Source organism: Rhinolophus ferrumequinum, chromosome 20, assembly GCF_004115265.2.
Source record: "Rhinolophus ferrumequinum isolate MPI-CBG mRhiFer1 chromosome 20, mRhiFer1_v1.p, whole genome shotgun sequence".
NCBI lineage: Eukaryota > Metazoa > Chordata > Mammalia > Chiroptera > Rhinolophidae > Rhinolophus > Rhinolophus ferrumequinum.
The window spans coordinates 51,631,113-51,656,663 of record NC_046303.1 but is presented as its reverse complement, the minus strand read 5'-3'; the positions used below and the strand labels follow the sequence as shown (position 1 = coordinate 51,656,663).

The 25,551-nt window shown below is 36.7% G+C and overlaps 1 protein-coding gene across 1 annotated transcript in view; it reads right to left on the bottom strand.

The window, feature by feature from the left end:
• NME8 (NME/NM23 family member 8) overlaps positions 1-25,551 on the bottom strand; it is a 72,116-nt gene that overhangs the window by 14,050 nt on the left and 32,515 nt on the right. Inside the window, exons 8-12 of the mRNA XM_033087948.1 lie at positions 22,234-22,305; positions 19,186-19,302; positions 10,707-10,767; positions 9,809-9,882; positions 6,028-6,212 (exon numbers count right to left, since the gene is read on the bottom strand). Of these exons, the coding sequence (XP_032943839.1) occupies positions 6,028-6,212; positions 9,809-9,882; positions 10,707-10,767; positions 19,186-19,302; positions 22,234-22,305 (509 nt within the window). The remainder of the gene's footprint in view (positions 1-6,027; positions 6,213-9,808; positions 9,883-10,706; positions 10,768-19,185; positions 19,303-22,233; positions 22,306-25,551) is intronic.

Sequence of the window (25,551 nt, the reverse complement as noted above, 5' to 3'; positions counted from 1 at the left end):
GTCAGACAAGAAAAAGAAATAAAAGACATCCCTTTTTGCAGACAACATGATTCTTTATACAGAAAACCCTAAAGTCTCCATTAAAAAACTTTTAGAAACAATAAACAAATACAGTAAAGCTGCAGGATACAAAATTGATGTACAAAAATCCACTGCATTCCTACATACTAACAATAAAATTTCAGAAAAAGAAATGAAAAAAACAATTCCTTTTCTAATTGCAACAAAAAGAACAAAACACCTAGGAATAAACTTAATGCAGGACTTATACACTGAAAACTACAAGACGTTCTTAAAAGAAGTTGAAGAAGACACAAAGAAATGGAAAGATATTCCATGTTCACAGAGTGGAAGAATCAACATAGTTAAAATGGACATATTATTACCCAAAGCAAAATATAGATTTAACGCAATACCCAAGAAAATCCCAATGACATTTTTTTAAAGAAATAGAACCAAAAAAATCATATTTGTATGGAATCACTGAAGATCCTGAATAGCCAAAGCAATCCTGAGAAAAAAGAACAAGACCAGAGGTATCACACTCCCTGACTTCAAATTATACCAGAAAGCAACAATAATCAAAACAGCATGCTATTGGCAGAAAAACACACAGACCAATGGAACAAAATTGAGAACCCAAAAATAAATTCACATGTATTTAGGCAGATAATTTTTGACAAAGGAGCCAAAAACATACCATGGAGAAAAGAAAGCCTCTTTAATAAATGGTGCTGGGAAAACTGGAAAGCCATGTGCAAAAGAATGAAACTAGACTGCTATCTGTCACCATATACCAAAATTAACTCAAAATGGACCAGAGACCTAAATGTAAGACCTGAAACAATAAATTGCACAGAAGTAAGCATAGGTACTAAACTTATGGACCTTGGGTTCATAGAGGATTTTATTAATTTGACCTCAAAGGCAAGGGAAGTAAAAGCAAAAATAAATGAATAGGACTAAAAAGCTTGTGCACAGCAAAAGAAACTATCAATGAAACGAAGAGGCAGCCAACCAAATGGGAGAAGATATTTGCAAACAATACCTCTGATAAGGGGCAAATATCCAAAATATATAAAGAACTCATACAACTCAATTACAAAACAAAAACAAAAAAAATGCAATCCAATTTAAAAAATGGGCAGAGGACCCGAACAGACACTTCTCCCAAGAAGACAAATACACAGCCAACATATATGTAAAAAAATGCTTAATTTCACTAACTCTTAGGGAAATGCAAATCAAAACCACAACGAGATACCACTTCACACCTGTTAGAATGGCTATTATCAGTAAGACAAGCAATAATAAATGTTGGAGAGATTGTGGAGAAAAGGAACCCTCATACACTGCTAGAGGTAATGTAAATTGATAGAGCCACTACGGCAAACAATATGAAGGTTCCTCAAAAAATTAAGAATAGAATTACCATATGACCCAGCAGCAATACCTCTTCTGGGTATCTACCCCAAAAGTCTGAAAACATTTATCCATAAAGATATATGTATCCCTATGTTCATTGAAGCATTACTCATAGTAGCCAAGACATAGAAACAACTGAAGTGTACTTTGATGAATGACTGGATAAAGATGATGTGGTACATATATACAGTGGAATATTACTCGGTCATAAGAAAAGATGAAATACTGCCATTTGCAACAACATGGACGGATCTTGAAATTATCACGCTCGGCGAAATTAGTCAGACAGAAAGAGTTGAGAACCATATGACTTCACTCATATGTGGGATATAAAACTGAACAACAAATAAGACAAACAAACAATCAAAAATTCATAGACACGAACAACAGTTTAGTTGTTACCAGAAGGGCAAGGGGGGAAGGGGAGTGGTAGAACAGGGTAAAAGGGATCAAATATACGGTGATTGGAGGAGAATTGACTCTAGGTGGTGAACACACACTGTGATATATAGATTGAAACCTACATAATTTTACTAATCAATGTCCAATAAATTTAAGAAAAATTAAAAATAAATAAATACCAAAAATAGAACAGACGTTTTCTATGGAGAAAGAAACACAATATATTATAGGAGATAGGAATTGTTATCTTCACTCAGTCATAAAGATTTAAAGCTGAAAGGGACCTTAGAGATCATCTAATTTTTCCCCCCAGTCTTTATATCCCCAGGACTTGGCACATAGTAGGACTTTAATAAATATTAGATGAATGAAAAGATGCATAACAGAATTAATGAATGAATGAATGAAGGCTGAATGAATGAATGAAGACTGCCAGAAACTGATACAGGCCAAGCGAGTAGCCCCTCCCAATGAAAAACTTTAAGTTTTCTTTCCTGTAGGGATTTTAAGTTTCCTTTTCCTTAAGTTTCCTTTTCCCCAATTTCTTAGCTCCTACCACCCTGCTTCTTAATTATTTTGTTAATCAGTTTCTCAATCTTAGGCAACAGATTGTTTTTAGCCTGAATCATAAGAAGGGTTTTTACTTCCTGCGTTAGATAATTACCCTGAAACTTGTGATTTATACTTGTTGATTGTAGTCATTGAAGCCTAATGTTCTTTCCAACCCATTCTGGGCCCAGCTCCTGGAGAACTGACGCCACCTGTGTGACCAGTTGAATGGCCACAGGCTCCATAAAAGCTGATGGATTTTCTATCACATAGCCACCCCGCACGAATTGCTTTGAGTTCTGCACTTTAAGAAATTTATTAATTAAAATCTATTTTTCCTCATTCAGGGGCCTTGGGGATACAGATGATACCCCAGCAAGATTACCAGTCGCAACCAAAGAAGCCAGTATGGTCTTCCAGGCAGATCTCAAAACCCGTTTCTCTCATTGAAGATTAGATGGGCGAGAGTTCCGTGAATCCCCATTAGGTAGGGACAGCTCTCCATCCCTGCCCAACAGGAAGCAAACACAGAAGAAAAGACCTCCTGTCCCTCAAATTCCCATAGAGATTTTATGGTGATCATGTCTCTCGGGGGAAACCAAGGCAGGCAGTTAGCGATAGGCATTGGGTATCTGCATTCCTGCACGTCCAACACAACCCACAGAATATGACTGCCCAAAAGACCTCCCCTCTCCGCCCAAAACTTCCCCTTTTCATTATAATTATCTACCCCTATGAAGAAACAAATGGGTACAGAATACCCAACTAGATTAGACCAGTCACTTGCACCTGCATGGTAAAGGCCACAACGACTTTCATTTCTCCGGGACCTCATTATACCATCATTAGAATATCATACATATGCCCAGAGTTCATTAATATCATTATAACAGACTGAATTCTGGGAAGGAACATGAGCAGTCTAAAAAGATGAGGTAATAGCCTCTTGTCAGTCACAGGTGTCAATCAAGTGGTCCCGGAGAGGAAGAGCCCATTCTAGAAAAGAAAAAAAAGAAAAACCACCAAGTCCTCTCCAGCCAGCATCTTTTGAGCCACGCTTTTGCTCAGGCTCGTTCCTATACCTTTGGAGTGTATTTTGTCTTCTAATAATGACGCCCTTGAGCCACTGCCTTCTGCTCAGGCCCACTCCTATCTCTTTGGAGTGTACTTTTTCTTCTAATAAACTGCTCTTTCACCACTTTATTTCTGTGTCTTATTCAATTCTTTGCTCGAGATGCTAAGAACCTGGACACTGCACCAAGGAGGGCCTTCTCCCTGGTAACAAAACTACTTTTATGAATGTAGCTAAGGAACCATAACTTCCTCTTCTGTAGAATGACTAGAAAGCAAAGATAGACAACATTGTCCTTTGAGTTCTTAGTACACAGACAGGCTGATCAAGGAGACAGGCATATAAACAGATTAATATAAGTAATGTGATAAAAAGCCATCATGAATGAATTTGGAATCTAAGTGAAAAACATGGGTGCCTGTGTCCTGTTTTTCTGGTTCTCTCTCACTCATCCCCAGCCAGCCATTGGATCAAATGAGCCATCGTAGGCATGAAGGAAGTTTTCCTATGCCATGTAGGTTCACAAACTGTAAGTGTCTGTCTCTGCCAGGATAAGCGACCTGACAAAGCCTTGGGACTGTGCGCCCTGGGAGTGGCTCATGTTCATAGAAGGAGCCACCCATGACTCCCAGTCTAATTGCTCTGCTTTTTTGTTTTGTTTTGTCTTTTTGAGTTTTTTTGTTTGTTTGTTTTGCATTTCATTGTTTTATTTAACATTGTTGTTTTTTTTTAATTAGTTTCAGGTGTACAAAACAATGTAATAGTTAAACTTTTGCACCCCTCACAAAGTGATAACCCCCTCCCCCAAACTACTACCCCTCTGACACCATATATAGCTGTTACAATTCCATTGACTCTATTCCCTGTGCTGTACTCCACATCCTGTGACTATATATATATATATAATTATAGTTGACATTCAATATTATTCAGCTTCAGGGGATGAGGGAGAATGTGAGGGGATTAGAAAGCACAAATTGGTAGCCACAATATTGCCATGGGGATATGAAAGACAGTTTGGGGAACATAATTGCTCTGCTTTTTAACTTGTCTTCTGCCCCATTCCCCACCACCAAGAGAAGAAGCTGAGGAGGCTCTGAGGTGGGGGAAGGGCGGTAGTAAAGAATAAAAGTGAACAAATGTGTAAATTATTCATGAGAGTTTTTGTCCTTGATCCTTTAGTTTCAGGATCTACTTAAAAGATGGCAGGCGGAAGTGCACAGCGCCGTTAATCCCTGCCTTCAGAACAAGTACTGTGCAAACTGATTCCCAGACACAGGCTGCGCACCACTCTGTGCTGCCGGCTGTGACCAGTATCACGATAAACACCGGCCAAAGGCTAAGGGAATCTCTGAGTTTAGAAAGAAAATGCTGAAGACCTTGCCCAAACAAGATTAACACCTCTCACCCCACACCCACCCTGCCAGTTGCCTAAATTGTTCCTCCTATTACGAGGGTATTGAACAACTGGAGACAACAGCTTCTCAAAGCTGGATATAATGGAGACTTAACTGAACAATAGCACCAAGGCAATACTGACTTCTTTATGTCACTTGCATTAATGAGTGTTTCACAGAACACTTTTTTTTTAATGGCTCAAAAATTCTGGTATGAAATCTGGTATCTTTTTTAGCCAAATTCTGCCCACCCAAACCTCCCCTCTGACCATTGATTATCATTTTCCCTTAAACCTCTGAAAGTAAGTACCACTGTTTACAAAGCCTCTGGCAGCAGATGATTTATTTTATGAGTCTCTCTATCCCACTTAAAGTTTGGAATAAATGATATTAGGGTCTCCTTGCTACCTAAAAAGCATGACATTGCTAGGAACCAGCTAATGTAGCTACTTAAGAAAAGCCATGCAATTCATTAATAAGACAACAAGGAAAGTTCTGGAGAGTCCCAGCCAAAAAATGCAATGGAGATGGGCTTCCCAGCATGAGGAGACACACATCACAAAGCCTCAAGACTCAGCCACTCTCACTGTGTTGCTGCTCACCCACTTTTCTTTCAGGCACAGCTCAGACAACCTTTATGTTAAACTCTGGATTTTCTGAGTCCTCAGAGGAATAAAAGGCACAAATAGCAGTCCATAAAACCAACATTCTCTAAATTACTTATGTTGCTTTTCAAATATTTAAAAATTCATTAATAAAATCATACAACTACTTAATTCCTAGCAATGTGTAACCACTAACTGCCTTAAGTGAAAGGGCAGAGCACACTTGATGTCTGTAGGACACAGGGAAGGAATGTGGAATGTGGGGAGATGGGAAAGGAGACAGGGTTGGGAGGGATTAGGCATGGGCCCAATCTACCCCTGGAGCCCCAGCCCATGAGGCCAGACTGGGGTCCCAGCTGTAGGAAGACAAATGGAAAATGCTTCCCTCACTAATCCTCTTGATGGAAACATCAGGACAACACCAGCTTTGCTGAATATACAGTATTTTAGATTGACTAGAAGAAATAATTGTGGCTTCAACATAAAAACGTTTGTCTTTACATTTTGAGATATTTGGACATTGCACTTCATTACCTACTAAGACATTATAAATGATAAATTCCTGGTCTCAAGCTACCTGTCCTGCTTCTTCGTCACTGTAGATGTGGCCATCTCATGTTGATCCTCAGATAGTTCTTTCGATTCGGTCTCAGGATTAGGTACAGTTCCTTCCCAGGAAGGCTCTTGTTCATCTCTTTGAGATGTAATTAGAATATAGCTTTGGCCACTTGTCATTAAAGAAACAAAATCTTCAAAGTCAGGCTACAAAATAAAATGATAAACTGTTCAGGCTCCTGAAATGGATAGACTAACATGGTGGCCACTACCCAAGTCAGGTGGCATCTTCTCTTTCATGATCAATGGGCAAGGGAATGGTATCCTTATAAATAAAGCTCCTATTAACAAACACATCATTGTTTTCCCAAAAATAAGACCTAGCCAGACCATCAGCTCTAATGCGTCTTTTGGAGCAAAAATTAATATAAGGCCCAGTGTTATTTTACTATACTATAAGACCGGGTCTTATATTAATTTTTGCTCCAAAAGACGCATTAGATCTGATGGTCTGGCTAGGTCTTATTTTCAGGGAAACACGATAGCAGGGATTGATCATAAAGATGGTCTGATAACTACTCTCAAACTTTAGGATGTGTCTAAATCATTCGGAGGGCTTATTAAAACAGGTTTCTGGAGTCCAATTCCAGAGTTTATGATTCAGTAGGTTTAGGGAAGGGCCCAGGAATTGGATTTTCTCCAAAGCTCCCGGGTGGTCTTGGTGCAGTTGGTCCAACCCCTTCCCAATGGCCAAAAGAGATGGTTTGTGTGGTGCAACGAATTTGAGTGGTGCAACAGCACTTTGTGTAATGACAAACATGTTCTGTGCTATCCAACATATGTGGCCATAAGCAGCTACTGAGCACTTGAAATGCGGCTAATGCAACTGAGACAATGAATTTTTATTTAATTTCAATGAATTTAAATTCAAATGGTCACATGTATCTAATGGCTACCATATTGGACAGTGCATCTGTAGGAGCTATGTCTCTTGACCCCAAGCCAGCATACAGCACTGCCTTTATCCTATTCCCCCAGGCAAGAGAGAATTTAAAAAAATAGCTTCAGAGAAAGGCCTTTGGGTACAGAAAGAATTAAAGCTTTCCTGTGAAGTGTATGACAAAGAGCCTTCAGCCTGGTATAAAAATCGATTAAGAAAGGCTTGGCTATTCCAGGGAATCTTAGAGGACGTAACATAAAGCGGCCCTCTCTCCAAAAGAACACATCAGAACATCCACTTCTGCTCGGCAGCCACTACTTGTACTGGAGACCTCTGTCGAGTCGCAGCTTTGGCAATGCCACGATGTGGACACCAACAGGAACACTGGGAGCTTATTTGGTTGGTCACACTTATTCATTTCCTTTTCTATAATGAGGGTATAAAAGTTATAGGAATCTACTGCATCTGAAAACATAGTGGCTATTTTTTTTTTTTTAACTTTCTTACCTGGTATGCTATTCCACTATAGAAATCCCTTACTTGCTCTTCAGTGAGCATTCTCTTATCCTCTGTTTCTATGACATATCCTGCACCGATAATCTTCAATTAGAGAGTAAGGTCAGATCCAGACGTGTTGTGGGACCACATGTAAAACAAGTCAAGGACATTTGGTGCCTACGCTTAACAAACCAGCCAGATTTCAATGCATTTCATGTAAAGACCTCAGCACAATCCGTAGGGCACTAGATTTGAAGAGGCTCAAAAATATATACACAAAGAAGACCCTTTCATGCCTCCTACTATTTATTTTTCCACGACTCAAACTAGAGACTTCACAATAGTTCTATTATTTAATTGAATTGTCTCAAAATGTGAAAAAAAACTTTTGAATTCCAAGGAAAGATATCATAGCTCTCTGAATCATTCAAAAAGACATAAATTTACAAGCACTTGTTAACCATCCATTTTCAAAATAGTTTTAACTTTTTGTAAGCGTTTATTTTGTTAAGGCTATAAGTCATAATCTATTATTATCTTGCTCTTCTAGCAATAAAAATATCCAAATTATGGGGAAGGACAGAATTTAAGATTTAGGCATGCTTTGTCTTGAAGAAAATTTAATTTTAATTAAATGACAAATTCGGTTTGCATGTCACTCAAGTATAATAAAATATAACAAAGAGAAGTTTTGAGACAAATATGGCAAGTGCAATCAGGTACTAAACAATTAAATATAAGGGTCATCTGGGTCCTGAGCAAATCATTAATTACATTAAACAATACCAATAATTTGAGCTCAATTTGGTTTGGGAGTACCTAGCACCAAGTACCTTTACTTCTGTTGTGAAAGCGAGCCCTGTTCTGGTTCCGTACGCTCAGTTGACACAGCAGAGCTGTACTTACATCTCAGTGACCCCTCTCCTAACTGAAATTCCAATTTGAACAATTTCTAAATACTCAAATCATGTCTATGAAGTTACTTAGTGTCTGACAAAAGAAAGTAAAATCCAACGAACATTTAAACTTGATAACTTCTCCTTTAGTAGATTGAAAAATGCAGTGTGTTCGTTTTCCTTTTTTCCAAAACATTTTTAAATTTTTTTCTTTCCTGTTTGTTCTGAAGCCTTTTACTGTATTCCACAGAAGTGAGGTATTTTGGAATAATTCACATTTCTAAAATGTTGTTCAGTATGTCAAAACAAAAAATTCAGATGACTTAAACTGTTATTAATAGTATTGCTGTAACTAAAGAACTATATCATTCTGAAAATCTTCACTATTGTAGCTATTAAAACATATTAAAATAAGGAACAGTAAACAATGTGTATGCAATATTATTTTTGAAAATTTTATAAAGTATAAGGAAAATATGGGGGCCTAGGGCACAATCTGGTGTCTCCCTCCCAAATATACACCAGAATCGAGAGGGGGAGGGGGCTATACTTAGAGAGTCACATTAATTGAATCAAATCATAACTGGAAGACAGAATATATGTACACTGACCCATGAACCATCTACTTTGATGTAGTTTAATCAATGCTGTTACAGCTAAAGAAAGAATACATGACAGGAAATTCATCAAGAGATACCCAACCCTTCCTGACATAGCTCCCCATGTGATTTCCTCTATTGCACATGGCTTCATTCATTGCAACATTCCTTCAAATTTCAACATAATTTTATTGTTTCAACACAAAGTCATTGCTCAGGGCTCAGTAAACTATAGCCCACAGTCAAACTCTGGCCCAGCATCTATATTTGGAAATAAAGTTTATTGGAACATAGCCATGCCCATTTGTTTACATAGTGTCTGGGGCTGCCTTCTCCATATGATGGCAGAGTTAAGCAGTTGTGACAGAGATCATATGCCCCACAAACCTGAAAATAGTTCCCACCTGGCCCTTTATAGAAAATGTCTGCTGACCTTTGGATTACAATGCAATTTTACTCTAAAAAAATTTATTTTGGCTCTAAAGCAAAACAGTAAATGCTTCCTTAAGCTATAATGTATCTAAAAAGGACCATAAATTTGTGACAACACACAGATAATACAGCAAGCTGATGTGAGCTTGTAGTAACTTTGCATTGCAAATAGCTCAACATGAAGAATGTCTGCTACAATCCAATATGAGAACTATAGTTTTTATCAATTATACTGCATGCTGGTTGGGCAGAATTATTTAAATAAGTGTGCTTGAGTAGGTCTAGCCTTTATAAAAATAAAATGTTCTAAGCCTTTAGAGGCACCAGAAGTTCATTATGTTCTATTTTACTCTACATGATAAGCTTGTCTCCAAATTGACAATTAAGGGGTTTTTATTTTATAATTAATTTAAACTATTATTGCAAAACATTACTTACTTTTTCTTTAATTTCTATACTTTTTCCAGTAAGCACAGCCTCGGGTTTGATAATAACCATATTGTATAGTTTGTCTAGGAAAAAATAAATAGAAGAATTTCATTTTATTGGCACCAACTCTAGATAATGAAGGATTTGGCAATTAAAACTGTAAACTACTAATGTGCAGAGACTTTTGTCCATTGACAGCTTTGCTCTTATTGTGGTATTTCAACTACCAAAGAGTTTCTACTTAGAACCAAAGTGCAGTTCCTACATTTGCCAGCAGGAGAAACATTCACAAGAGTTTGTAGTCAACAGCCCCTTTCCTCTCCAAAAATGAATAGATGGGCACTAGTTATTTTAATGCAATTCACATACATTAGAATGACACCTGTGACCTATCCAGCTCACTATCACTGGTAAGTGGAGTTTAAATGCAAGCAAACATTACACACATTATGGATTTATCCACATTTATCTACACATTCTTAGATGTGTTTGTTTCTGCTCCTTCTGGAGGATGAACACACACTCATACAGCCACACAGGCAATCCAGTAAAGGCAAGAAATTAGTAACTGTGAAGGAAACTGGGAGTATGCGTCATCAAGAAAGAGATTTTCTCCATAAGTTTTTGGAAGATGATGAAGGATGACATAAGAGGAAGCTGTTGTCTAGATTAGTTATCCCTGATCCTGCTGGGTAACCTTTGAAAGGCTCCAGGCACAGAGACAAAAAATGGAAGGAAAGAGAAGTCAAAGAGGTTGCTTTTTAATATCTGACTCTAATATTGCATAAATCATCATTTATCCTATCAACTAATATTGATGTCACTACAGGCTCTTTGCTGCTTCAAGTGATGCTGTAATGAACACCCATGTACACCAATCCCTTGCCATTACTTTAAATCTACTTACCATTATTTTTGTGGGATGCTTCCACAACATCTTCTGTATCTACAAATGCAATTTCAGGATACTACAGAAGAGAAATGCAAATAAAATAGTTATATTTTAATACGATAGTGAAAGAGTTTTTAGAAAGTTTGTTTCTAATAAATATTTATAGTTCAAGGGATAGAAAATAAAGTGGATATGTGCCTGCATTTATTTAACACTACTTTTTCCAAGCTTTTCACTAAAAGGAAATAAGGAATGTTTAAAACAGTTGGGGTAGGGGAACTATCACAAATAGTGGATATATGCTCTATGGAAATGGTTAAAAGCAAAAACAACAACAACAACAAAAAACAGCTTGAAACTTAAGAAGAGCATAAGGAATAAAATAAGAAAGAAACAGAGATTAACAAGTAAGAAAGCAATAAATATATAATTATCAGGTTAAAGATCAAAAGTGCATTTGATAAGTTTCAAGATCCATTCCTGACCATTACTATTTGGAAATTAGAAACAGAAAGATACCACCTTAACATTTATATATGTAGATATATATATAAATGTTAAACCACATAAGTCTATTTGAGCACTTGAAATGAGGTTAGTCCAAATTAAAATGTGCTATAAGTGAAAAACACACATATTCCTAAGATTTAATATGAAAAAAATGAGAGCCACAACAATCAGAGGAGAAAAAAAAGAGATAAAAGGCATCCAAATGGAAAAGAAAGAAGTAAATTGTCATTATTTGCAGATGACAAGATACTATGTATAGAGAACCACAAAGATTCCACACAAAAAACTATTACAACTGATAAATGAATTTAGTAAAGTAACAGGATACAGAATTAATATTCAGAAATCAGTTGCATTTTTATACACCAAAAACAGACTATTAGAAAGAGAAATTAAGAAAACAATCCCATTTACAATTGCATCAAAAAACAAAATATTTAGGAATAAATTTAATCAAGGAAGTAAAAGACCTATACTCAGAAAAGTGTAAGACATTGAAGAGAGAAATTAAAGAAGACACGAATAAATGGAAACATACCATCCTCATGGATAATAATAATTAATATAGTTCAACTGTCCATACTACCAAAAGCAATCTATAGATTAATACAATACCTATTTTTTTAAAACTGGCATTTTTCAAACACAAACAATCCTAAAATTTATATGGAGCCATAAAAGACCCCCATTAGCCACAGCAATCCTGAGAAATAAGAACAAAGCTGGAGGTATCACATTACTTGATATCAAATTAAACTATAAATAATCAAAACAGCATGACACTGGCATAAAAACAGACACATAGATCAATGGAACAGAATAGAGAGCCCAGAAATAAATTCATGCCTATGTGGTCATTTAATCTATGACAAAGAAAGCAAGAATTTACATTGGGGTAAAGACAGTCTATCTAATAAAAGCTGCTTGGAAAACTGGACAGATACATGCAAAAAAGTGAAACTGGACCACCTTCTTATACATGTACAAGAATAAACTCAAAATGAATTAAAGACTTAAATGTAAGACTTGAAACTATAAAACTCCTAAAAGAAAATAGAGGAAGTAAACTCTCAGACATTACTTTTAGTAATATTTTTACTGATGTATCTCCTCGGGCAATGGAAACCAAAGGAAAAAAATAAACAAATGGGACTATATCAAACTAAAATTTTTTCACAGCAAAGGAAACCATCAACAAAATAAAAAGACATCCTACTGAATGGGAGAAGTTATTTGCCAATGATACATCTGATAAAGAATTAATATCCAAAATTTACATATAAAAGGAAAAAAAACCTCATACAACTCAACACCAGAAAAACAAGGAACCCAATTAAAAAATTGGCAGGGGCATGAATAGACATTTCTCCAAAGAGGACACCCCCATGGCCAATAGACATATGAAAAGATGCTCAAGTTCACTAATTATCAGGGAAATAAAAACCACAATGAGATACAAACCTCACTCCTGTCAGAATGTCTATCATCAATAAATGAACAAACAAAAAGTGCTGGTGAGGATGTGGAGAAAAGGGAACCCTTGTGCACTGTTGGTGGGATTGAAAATTGGTGCAGCCACTATGGAAAACAGTATGGAGGTTCCTCAAAAAATAGAACTACCTTATGACCTAGCAATTCCACTCCTGGGTATTTATCCAAAGAAATCCAAAGCACTAATTCAAAAAAATATATGTACCCCTATGTTTACTGCAGCTCCATTCACAATAGTTAAGATTTGTAAACAACCAAAGTACCCATCAATAGACAATTGAATAAAGAAATTGTGGTACATTTATATACAATTTAATATTACTCTGCCATAAAAAAGAATGAAATCTTATCATCTGCAACAACATGGATGGACCCAGAGGGTATTATGTTTAGTGAAATTAGTCAGACTGAGAAAGACAGATACCATATGATCTCACCTATATGTGGAATCTAAAGAACAGAATAAACAAGCAAACAAAACAGAAATAGAATCATAGATACAGAGAAAAAACTGATGGTTACTAAATGGGAGGGGGTTGGGGGATGAGTGAGAAGGTGAAGGGATTAGAAAGTACAAATTGGTAGTCACAAAATTGTCACAAGGATGTGGAATATAATCAATAATGTTATAAAGACTACGTGGGGTATAAGATGGGTACTGAACTTTTTGCAGGGATCACTTCATAGATTACAGAAATGCCTAACCACTGTGCTGTACACATGAAGCTAACATAAAATAATATTGAGTATAAACAATAATTACACACACACACATGCGCGTGCGCGTGTGTGAGCTCTGACAACTAAGTTCACGAACTTGTTGCAACGATGTTGCTAACCTTTTTTTGATATCAGAGGGATTATTCATTATGAATTTGTACCAACTGGACAAACAGTTAACCAAGTTTACTATTTGTAAGTGCTGAAAAGGCTGCATGAAAAAGTTAGACGACCTGAACTTTTCACCAACAATTCATGGCTCTTGCATCATGACAATGCACCAGCTCACACAGCACTGTCTGTGAGGGAGTTTTTAGTCAGTAAACAAATAACTGTATTGGAACACCCTCCCTACTCACCTGATCTGGTCCCCAATGACTTCTTTCTTTACCCGAAGATAAAGGAAATATTGAAAGGAAGACATTTTGATGACATTCAGGACATCAAGGGTAATACGACGACAACTCTGATGGCCATCCCAGAAAAAGTTCCAAAATTGCTTTGAAGGGTGGACTAGGCATTAGTGTCAGTGCATAGCTTCCCAAGGGGAGTACTTTGAAGGTGACCATCGTGATATTCAGCCATGAGGTATGTAGTACTTTTTCTAGGATGAGTTTGTGAACTTAATTATCTAATCTCATATGTGTGTGTGTGTGTGTGTGTGTGGTGTGTGTGTGTACCGGGGGTGCCAAAAAATGTATACAAGTGAACACTTTGGTCAACGTTGCTCAAGCAGTAGTTTGCTGTAATCAGAAGTGTCTGGATGCTGATGGTAACCACCTTGAGCACCTCTATTAATTGCAGAAGTCACATTTGACTTGTATTCATCTTTTGTTATTGGTATATATTGAGTATTACAATTTTAATACAGTTTTTTCCTTTCTTCAAATGTGTATACATTTGTTTGGCACCCTCTGTATATACAGTCAAAGGATGGAAAGTACAGGCATAGGGAATATAGGCAACAGTATTGTAATAGCTATGTACAGTGTCAGAGGGGTAGTAGACTTGGTGGGTTTACCACTTTGTGAGGGATGGAAATGTCTAATCATTATGTTGTTTTGTACACCTGAAACTGATAATAAAACTAAATTTAAAAAATAATATGAATGTAGAATATTTTACTTTTTATATTGAGTGTATCTTTAAATGGGAATCTTTTTAATATACTGGATTAAACAAAAGAGGCTTTTAAGATTAGTTTCACCTGATTCTTGTTTCCAATGTGACTAGTAAAATATTTTAAATTATGTATGTAGCTCACATCGTGGCTTATATTTCATTACTATCAGACAGGGCTGTGCTAGACAAGGCAATTAGATAAGAAAGCTAATACAGATGTAGTCAACAGAATGGAATAATGTAAAATAAACATAATGTTAATAAATTTCTTGTATACACACTCTTATTAATTAAAACCAGATGTCATTCTGTAAGAACAGCAAGAACAATGAGAACAATATCATCATAAAACAGTAAACATAGAGAAAGTAGATTGAATATAGCATTAGGAGAATATGTTTAGGGGTCATTCTGTCTGACTTCAAATTCTGGTTTCACCGCCTACTAATTGCCTGTTTCTGGGGAAATGACTTAATGTTTTTAAGCACGGTCTTATCATTTGTAAATATCTCGTAAGATTTCTTGAGGTTCCGTTTCATAATGGCACATAGGAGGCCCCTGAACTCACCTCCCCCCAAGGACATACCCAATCTTCAGCTACATGTTGCACAATTCCCTCTGAAAGAAATCCAGAAACTAACTGGGTGCCTCCTACACATCAGGCAAATGCGGAAAAAACAGACAAAACAAAAACAAAAAACCTCACCATGTTGAAAAGGGTAGGAGAGGTTAACACACAGTCTCACCACAAATAAACTCCACCCCTGGCACAACAACATACAATCAGGACGGAACTCACAACTCCCAGCATTTTCCTAAGGAAGGGTTTAGACTCAACATCTAGTGCCCCAAATCTTAAGACTTCCAACAGAGAGATGGGCCCTCAAAAAGCCTAGCTGTGAAAACCAACTGGGGCTTGCATCCACAGGATCCATGAGATACAGTAAATAGCTCTTAACAGGCTCCTGAGGACTCACTGTGCCTATACTCCCAGGGCTTGGTGCAGAGATGGCAGACTGACACACCCAGGTTTTTTCCTGAGAGGCCTATTTGGAAATCTTAAAAGCTGTAGCCTGAGGGTCAGTGTCTTAATTTAACAAGGTTTAGGGTCTGACTGCAATTCTCTCCAGACACCTGGGACGCCAGCAGAACCCACTTTGTGCTCTCCGTCTGCCCTACTCCAGGTTGCTGGTGTCTTCCTGGAGAGAGCTTGTGCACATGTCTGGTGCCCTGGCTTTTGCAACTGTTACCTAGGGAACAAACCCCTTGTTCACTTGGTTCTAGTGAACCAGAGCTTGCATTTGCACGTCCCACGGGAATGTAACAAACAATAAAATAGTTCTTGACCAGCTATTCCCCAGGGCACAGCAAAAAGGCAGCTGTCAGAAGGACCCAACTCCCAATATTTCCCTGAGGGATCCTATTTGCATGTCTTGGGGACTGCAGCCTGAGGGTCAGGCTTTTAGTATGACACACATCTAGGGGCTAACTGCAATATTCCCCAGAAATCAGGAAGGCTGGCAGGTCCCTTCTTTGCTCTCTCCTTCTGCTCTGTTCCAGGTCACTGGTATTTACATGAAGATAGCTTGAGTGCACATCTGTTACCTCAGCTTTGGTAGCTGCTCCCCAGAGGGCACATCCTTTGATAGCCTGGCTCTGGCACCCAGCAGGGCTGGTGTTTGTTGGGTCAGTAGAACCAGCAATGGATAAACCGTCCAAACAGAAAATCAATAGGAAACATTGGACTTAAACTTTAAACTGCACAGTAGACCAAACAAACTTAACAGATATGTATAGAACGTGGCATCCAAAAGCAGCAGAATACACATTTTTCTCAAGTATGTGTGCAACATTCTCTAGGATAGATCATATGTTAGGCACAAAACAAGTCTCAATAAATTTAAGTGGATTGAAATTATATCAAGCATCTTTTCTGGTATGAAACCAGAAATCCACTACAAGAAGAAACTGGAAAATTCAAATATGTGGTGATTAAACAACATGCTACTGAACAACCAAAGGGTCAAAGAAGAAATCAAAACAAAGGACAAATAAAAAACCACCTTGAGACAAATAAAAATGAGAATACAACATACCAAAACTTAAAGGATGCAATAAGAGTTCTAAGAGGGAAGTTCACAGAAATAAATGCCTATATTAAGAAAAAAGAAAGGTCTTGAATAAATAACCTAGCTTTATACTTCAAGAAACGAAGAACAGAAAAAGAATAAATGAAGCCAAAGTTAGTAGATGAAGGAAATAACAAAGATCAGTGCAGAAATAAATAAAATAGAGACTAAAAGGACAATAGAAAAAAATCAATGAAACTAAGAGCTTGTTTTTGATCCACTGTTGGGAATCCACTGATGCAAAGGGCTGACTCTATACTATTTTATATAAGTAACTTGAGCATCTGTGCATTTTTATATCCACAGGGAGCCCTAGAACCAATCACCTGCTGATACTGAGGGATAACTGAGTTTGAGGGGCATCAAAAATTATACAGGGATTTTTCAACTGTGTGGGGGTCGATGCCCTTAACCCCCATGTTGTTCAAGGGTCAACAAACTAAGTGTCCATCAAAGGATGAATGGATAAAGAAAATGTGGAATATACATAAAATGAAATATCATTCATCCATAAAAAAAGAGGAAATCTTGCCATTTGTGACCACATGGATAGACCTTGAGGGCATTATGCTAAGTGAGATAAGTCAGACAGAGCAAGACAATATTGTATGATCTCACTTATATGTAGACTCTTAAAATTATCTGAAGTCATAGATACAGAGAACAGAATGTGGCTGCCAGAGGCAGAGGCGGGGGTGTGGGGGAATTGGGTGAAGGTGGTCAAAAGGTACAAACTTCCAGTTATAAGATAAATAAATTCTGGGTATAATATACATACAATATTCTGGATATAATATACAGGTGACTATAGTTACTAATACTATATTATGTATTTGAAAGTTGCTAGGAGAGTAGATCTTAAAAGTTTCCATCAGAAGAAAAAAGTTGTAATTATGTGAGCTGACATGTTAACTAAACTTAGTGAAATAATGATTTTGCAATATACATATATATCAAAACATTATGTTGTACATCTTAAACTAATAAAATGTTATTTGTCAATTATATCTCAATAAAACTGGGGGTGAAAAGATTTCTATAAGCATTAAATGAGATCTATTAATATTTGCAAATCTTAACAAACAGTAAGTCCTCAATAATTCCTAGTTATTAAATATTTAACAAGAAGTGGGGGGATATTAAGAGAAAGAAAGGAAGAGATAGACAGACAGAGAGAGAAAATGGGAGATTTCCTGAAAAACAAGAAACCTGAAAAATAAAATGTCCTTGCCTAATAGTGATAAATCATTTTTTTATAATTTATCACTATAAATTTATATGACAATATAAATTCCCTACATTTTCTTTGTCAATTTTTTATCAAAATGATCATTTTTTTCCTTAGTGCTCATAAAGTACTTTGTATACACTATGAATATTAGCACAGTGACACATAGTGCAAGCATTCTACTCGGTCTATTGCCTTCTTTTTACATTTTAGGATGCCCACCAAAGTTCTGAATAATCAAATCTATTAATTTTTCCTTTTTTGATATCCCTGTTCTGTGTTATGCTTACAAAGCCTCCCTCAACCTATGGTAATATGAATGTTTGCCAATATTTTCTTCTAACTTTTACATTTTTTTTCTTCATATTCAGCTCTTTAATTCATCTGTAACTTATTTATGTATAGAATATGAGGAAATGATACAACTTTCTTATACAAACAATTAACCCAATATTCCTAAGTCTATTTATTGAAGTGTTGATCCTTCCTTGATTTAAACTGACATTTTTTACAGCAAATACTTGTCAAGTTTGGATCTCTACCATCTCATTATTTCTATTTTTCAATATTTCCTGGCTCATCTCTACTTTCTGTTTCTTAGATTCATACTTTCCCTTGTTTGTTGTTGTTTGGGGGGTGTGTGTGTGTGTGTGTGTGTATTTCAAAAACACCAGTCGCTTCTATTTATCTGCCTATATTTCTGATCACTTTGTTAGGTGGCTTACTTTTTCATGTTATTATGTTCATATCTCTACATCCTTTATGATTTATTTCTTGATTTTAAAATATTTTATTTTTTATCACATAGGTAATACATTTCACATACACAGGATCTTATTCTCAATATCTTATTAAAATGTACTCTTTTTTTCTTCATTAATCCCTCTTTCCATATCAATAATACAGAGCTAGAATACCCTAAATACTATTCTGCTCTTGGATTTGTATAATTTATGACATAAATTACAGACATCTTATGTAATATATTCACTGTTGTTAGAATTTGGGTTGATTCCAAATTTTTAATAAGATAGACAACACTGCAATAAACATTCTTTTCTATATTTGTCTCATTATCTTCTTAGGGAAAATTATTGGGAGTATAATTGCTCAAAGGATGCATGTGCTTGTTAAGGCCTCTGATTCATATTGATAAAATACATCCCAGAAACTCTGCACCACTTAGACAGATAGATAGTTATAAAATTAGGGAAAATGTTTTAGGAAACATTTTTAGGAAACAAAAGAGACGTAATGCATTTTTTAAGAATAAGACAGTAATCCAAAGTGTTACCTGAGGACGAACCAGTTCACCTGCTGCAATTTTCCTCTCCTCATTGATCAACTTAATAATTTTTTTACTAACAAGTGGTGCATTTGCACCATTAATCTTTGCAATAATTTTGCCATTCTATAAGAGAAAACAAAGTATAATGGAGACTTTTATTTTCAGGATAAGTCAAGAGCTAACACTTTCGACTGGACTAAGTCACCACCTCCCATATCCACACCCACACCCATCCTTTTTTTAGAAATTGTAATTAGCCATTTTAAAATAATCTCGTGATGTGAAAGTATGTCTCAATTTGGTAAACCCAGCTCTTCGAGTCCTGCTTCCAACCTGTCTGTCCTCCTAGAACTAAAGACAGGCCTTCCCTGTGTGACATTTTGATGTTTCTGTTGAGGCCTACCAACATCACCCTCCTAAATTATTTTTGACATTATGTACCTTTTGACTGTATTTCAACACATATTTATTAAACACCTGTTTACTAGCACTGCATAGGCATGCTGGTATGGAATATTAATACCTGACCTAATTAAATTACCAAAACAACAACAACAACAACAATACGTGTGAAAGAACAACCATGATAGGTGCCATCAAGAGAGGAATAAAGAACTGGGAGCATGTGTAAGAATTTGTCCTGATCAAGGAGATTGGCGAAGGAATTTATAAATATCAGGAAGTGATTCTGGTTTTAAAATATGAAGGTTTGGTAAAAGATAACTAGGCAAAAAAGAGAAGAAAGAGCATTCTAGCGAGGCAAAAGGAATAGAGATGCAAGGGTCCTACGGACAGACAGGAATATGGCAAATGAGAAAGCCAGCCACGAACGTGAGGGGTGGGTGCTTGGTCTGAGACGAAGCCCATAGCCGGGGGAACCAGGGAGTGCAGAGCTCAGTGGTCACGCAGGATGCCTTTATCCTGAGTGCAGTGGGAAGCCTTGGGAATGTTAAAACAGAGGCAGTCACTATGATTAGAACCGTTGTTTATAAGGATCATGTCACCTACCATGTGGAGAAAGGGTTAGCGGGGGAGCAGGAGAAGATGTCTGTATACTAATTAGATACTATTGTAGAAGTAAAGATGAGAGAGATGGTTGCTCCGTCTATGGCAGTGGTGATGTAGTTGGAAAGAATGCAAAGAAGCAGATGAGTGTGAGAAAGACTTAAGTGGTAAAATTGACAGGTTCAGGTCTGTTGTGGATTGGGTATGATGTAAACAGAAGTTGCTAAGTTGACTTTTTTGTTCTGGCTTGAGAAACTAGATAAATTAAGCTAGATAAATTAAGATGTTATTCACTAAATGAGGCAACACTAGAAAACCAATTTCCTGGATGGGGGGTGGGGGTCTGCTGTTAGACCAGCTCATTGTGAGATGCCCTTGAGAAAGCCAAGAGAAAATGTCAAGGCACCATCTGGATACACAAGTCTGGAGCTCAAAGTGTAGGATTTAGCTGAAGATATAAACGAGTTATTGATACATAAAAGGTGACTACTGAAACTGTATGTGGAGGAAATGTTCTAAGGAAAGTATATGGCATGATAAAGTCAGTGTTTACTAGCTGCATAAAGAAGGATGAACCTACATCTAGGACAGCGAAAGAAAAACCAAGTTATAAAAGCCAAATGAAGCAAATGTTTCAAAAAGGAAGAAGATATGGTCTCTCTATTCAGTATATTTCAGAGTTACAGTATGTGAAGACCTAAAATATCTGTTTTATTTAACAAGGATAGTAATTCATTATAAATGGCAACAGCAAATTTGGTGGAATAATCAGACAAAAGTTAGATTGAATGGATGTGAACTTAATGGGATGAGAAGAAATGGGGTAAAAATAAATGTAAAATCTCTTTTGAGAAATTTAGCTGTGAAGTAAAGGAGAGAGATGGTTGGTAGCTGGAGAGGAACATGATATCAAACATTATTATTTTTTATTTGGAAAAACTTAGTCATGTTCAAAGGTCAATGAGAAGCATCCAGTTGAGAAAGGTTTAAATGAAACCTGACACTCTATACCACTTCCCACTAAAAGGAACTTTCCAAGGATTCTGTGAGCTTTCTAATGTCCCTTGAAAAAGCCCTTCCTGTCTGAAACTTGCTAGATGAATTTGTTGTCAGCTAAGAATGCTGACCAATACACAGGGCCACTGTGGGAATATTTGAAAAAACAAGCAGTAAGTGAGCAAGTAAGTGATAAAGTCTGAGGCAAAACTGCAGGAATAGTTAGAGGAGGTGCACTGGGAGAAAAGCTCATTGGATGTTAGGAGGTCAAGTGCCTGACCACTGCACTGTACACCTGAAGCTGAAGCTGAAGAATACTGAATGTCAACTATAATATAACACATATATGTATATATATATATATATATATATATATATATATATATATATATATATATATATATATGTAGTCACAGGATGTGGAGTACAGCATAGGAAATAGAGTCAGTGGAACTGGAACAGCTATATACGATGTTTTTCTGGTTTTAAAGCTGTGTGTTCATTACAGAATATTGGGAAAATATAGAAAAGTGTAAAGAAGAAAACTTAAACTATGCATCCTTCTCCCAAACATGGAAAACTGCTACTGACATTTTGTTGAATATATTTTCTGTCTTTGTTCTATGCATTTCTAAATACAAAGATAAACACAATATATATTATAAAATAGTGATCATACAGATATTTCCTTGTATTGATATACATGAATATTTATAATCAATTCTCTCCTACTGGGAATCTAAGAAATTTCCAGTTTTTCACTCCTGTAAATAATAATTCATCATACAAATTCTGATTATTTCCTAAGAAAGGTAAACACATCTTGTTTTCCTTTTCCCTGATCAATTCAGTGTGTGGTGGTCTAATCTCCCAATCCATTATCAGCTGCTAGAGGTCAGATTATGAAATCTATTAATAGACAAGCAAAGATAAGGCAAAAAATCTATAATTACTATCATCAGAGGAGTTCCATGGCAATTTTACAATGCTACTTTTCTCTAACTGTAAGTTAGAATCTGATAATACATTTGAGATGATAAATATTGTACTTACAACACTAAAGAGAAAAATTGGTTCACATTTGTCTCTAAATGACTGCAAAGTCACAATGCTGTCGGCTTCTGCCTGAAAAAACCAATTTCACAGAATAATAAATGAAACTATGTCCAAGTCATTAGATACACTATGTACAAAAAGCACAGAGATTCATATATTTTTTTATTTTTACCTTTACTACAACATTCTCTTAGTATGTCATAATTGTTTTAAGGATCAAATTGCCTACACTGGCAAGTCAGGCCCTGCATCATTTGGCTGAAACGTGACGTCTGACTGTTCACCTATAAAGGTGAACCCAACCTGTAGCTGAACTCATCTCCTTGTGGTTTGCCAGACACCACCCACGCTTTCCTCACTCCTTACCTGCTTCTTTTCCAACCCAGCTCACGTGTCCTTCCTCTAAGAAGTCACCTTTCTTCCTCCTGTTGCCAATCACCTCCACTCCAGACAGAAATTACTGCACCTCTCTCAGGTCACCTACGGCCCCTTTCAGTACTGTATGACTGTCATATGGGCCTATCTCATCTCCTTTGTTAGAACAACACCCGTGCGCACAGATAGGTGATGTTTCATATTCACCTTTGCATGTCACCCTCCCCGGCATCAGTCATAGGGTTATACATAAAAAGGAGCTAACTAAATACTTCCAAATACTGGTTGGTCAAATCTCAAAGTCTTTAATTTTTACATTTGTAATTTTCTTAGAGTTTTCTCACAAAATTCAAGTTGTCCTAAATTGATTTAAAAAAAACAAAGGAAAAAAACCTATGTATTAAATAATGTGTTCCTGCATATTAACAGAGCATCCCTTGGGCCAGCTGTCAGGAGGAGGTCAGTGGTAGGGGCTTCTACAAGAGCTGTTTTTTTGCGACCTAAGGCAACTGTTTTCAAACTGGGATTTCTGCAAGTTCCTCAACCTCTGCCAAGGATGGTAAGGGGGAACGGCCCCTCAGTTCGATGTTATATTTTTTTTTTAAAGCATATTGGAGTCTACATCATTTCCTTCCTTCCTTCCTTCCTTCCTTCCTTCCTTCCTTCCTTCCTTCCTTCCTTCCTTCCTTCGAAGATTCTACAGCTTTCAGAAAAGAAAACAGGAAGGGGCTGAAAGAAACAAATCTATAATATTAACGGACAGAAGTCAAAGATTATATTTAAAAGTAGTCTAGGTATCATCATTACAATGTCTATATCATAATAAAGTACTAACAAGTAAAGCGTTTAATAATATAAAAGAACTGCAATAAATCATATTTACTGAAGTTTTATACGTATAGTTGCAAAGTTAGCACAGGTCTTCAAGTCTTTTAAAAGAGCACATAACAGGAAAACTTTTATAATGACCATTCAGCTTAGGATGATTTAAATAGGTAATCAATCTTACAGGTTTTAATTTTGGATTTAAATTTACAAGTTCAGAAAGGGTCCCTTTCCTAAGCTAACTTCAGAAAGCAAAATATCCAATAGAGGGCCCCCACCCGTTGCTCACAATGAAGGGTTGGAAACTATACATAGTATAAACGTTCTTCCATTTATAAGCAAGTCATATAAAAACAGTATCTGTCTATGTGAATGTACTATTGTTGGGGGCATTCAAACAGAGCAGAAGAGAAACCATTCAGAGACAACACACAAATTTTTTGTTAAATTCAACAGACGCTAGTTCTTATAGATTGGACATATTTTGGAAAGACACCTAACACATCCCAGTGGGATAGACACAGTCGTGGACCTGATGCCTCATGAAGTAGGCTGAGGAATTTTGTGTGGCGCGGGTAGTGCTGGGAGGACACAGACAGAGGCCTCTGGGTTTGGGGAGGAAGCGCTGTTGAGACCCATATCCTCACACAGCTCTGCGCGGTGCTGAGACGGGAGCCCAACAGTTCTGTAGTCTGTTCCCTTCCACACCCACTTGTCAGCCTCCACCACTTGCCCACTCCACACACACCCCAGGTTGGTTCCTACTCAGACCCTATAAACAAGAAGGGATATGACGACTCTAGACCACCTGGAAACACAGCATCAAGTTACACTTTCTCATTGCCTAAGGACTTCTTGCTTTGGTTTCCTCTGCTCAAGTTCCCCTCCAGCTAGCCTGACAGGTAAGCAGGGGGCCTGCCTTATTGTCAGTCTCTCCCAATTGACCCTCAATTTCCTTTTAGACACTGGAGTTTCCCCATGACCACTAGCCCATGAACTTGCACTCCTACCATGTCCAGACAGCCACTAGGGTTCATAAGAATTTTCTGATGATCCTTGATTGTCTGTGATCCATTTGCCAGCTGTTAGATCCTTTTGATGTCCTTTAACTTCTTACACCTACCCAGTCTACTGCATGTGGCAATAGCCTTTAAGCCCCATTCTCTGTCCTCTGAAATTAGGTTAACAATTGTGGATAGCCATTTACTCTCTGTCTTTTTTATTTTTACACTTTTTTCTTTGTTGGTGCTTTAGTTTTTTGGGTTTATTTCTTTACCACCTCCTCTCTTGAAGAGAAAAAATAATAAGAGGTGAGTTTCTAAGCTTTAGACTACTTATTTGTAATGTTGAACTAAGAAAAAGAAGTCCTGTAAACAATGTGTTTGTGGAAGAGGATGGACGGTCAAACACAAGTTAAGGTCACTAAGCAATTTCATCCCAAGGTCTGGGTTGGAAGGTGTCCTGGAAGGCCTGAGAGTGTGCAGTGGCTTGAGGCTTCATGTTTGCATCAGGGGTTCTGCATGTTAGGGGTAAGGAGTAAAGATATGTAATCACTTATCTGCTGCTGCATCCTAGGTCTAGCTGGTTTGGACGTTTCTGTCCAATCAAAACAAAATGTGAGCCACACTTATACTTTTAAATTTTCTAATAGCCACATTTAAAAATGAAAACAAAGTAACAGGTGAAAATAATGCAATAATATATTTTCCTTAATTTAGTATATCCAAAATATGATCATTTCAACATGTGATCAATGAAAACATTATTAAGATAGTTCACTTTTTTTCATACTAAGCCTTCAAAATCTAGTATGTATTTTACACTTAGAGTACATCTCAATTTGTGGGCTAAATTTTAATCATAAATAATTGCTCTCTAATTTGAGTTCATAATATTCACAGTAAAAAAAGTAGATTCACATATCCAAGTTTTCTCAAACAACTTTAAAAGATTTATAACAACTGAATTGAGAATCAGTTTTTAAATTTAAATTAATTAAAAACAAAAATTCAGTTCCTCAGTCATACCAGCCACATTTCAGTGCTCAAAAACTGCTTGTACCTAGCGGCCGCCATATTGGATAACAAAGCTCTAACTAGTAGACAGCTTAATGTA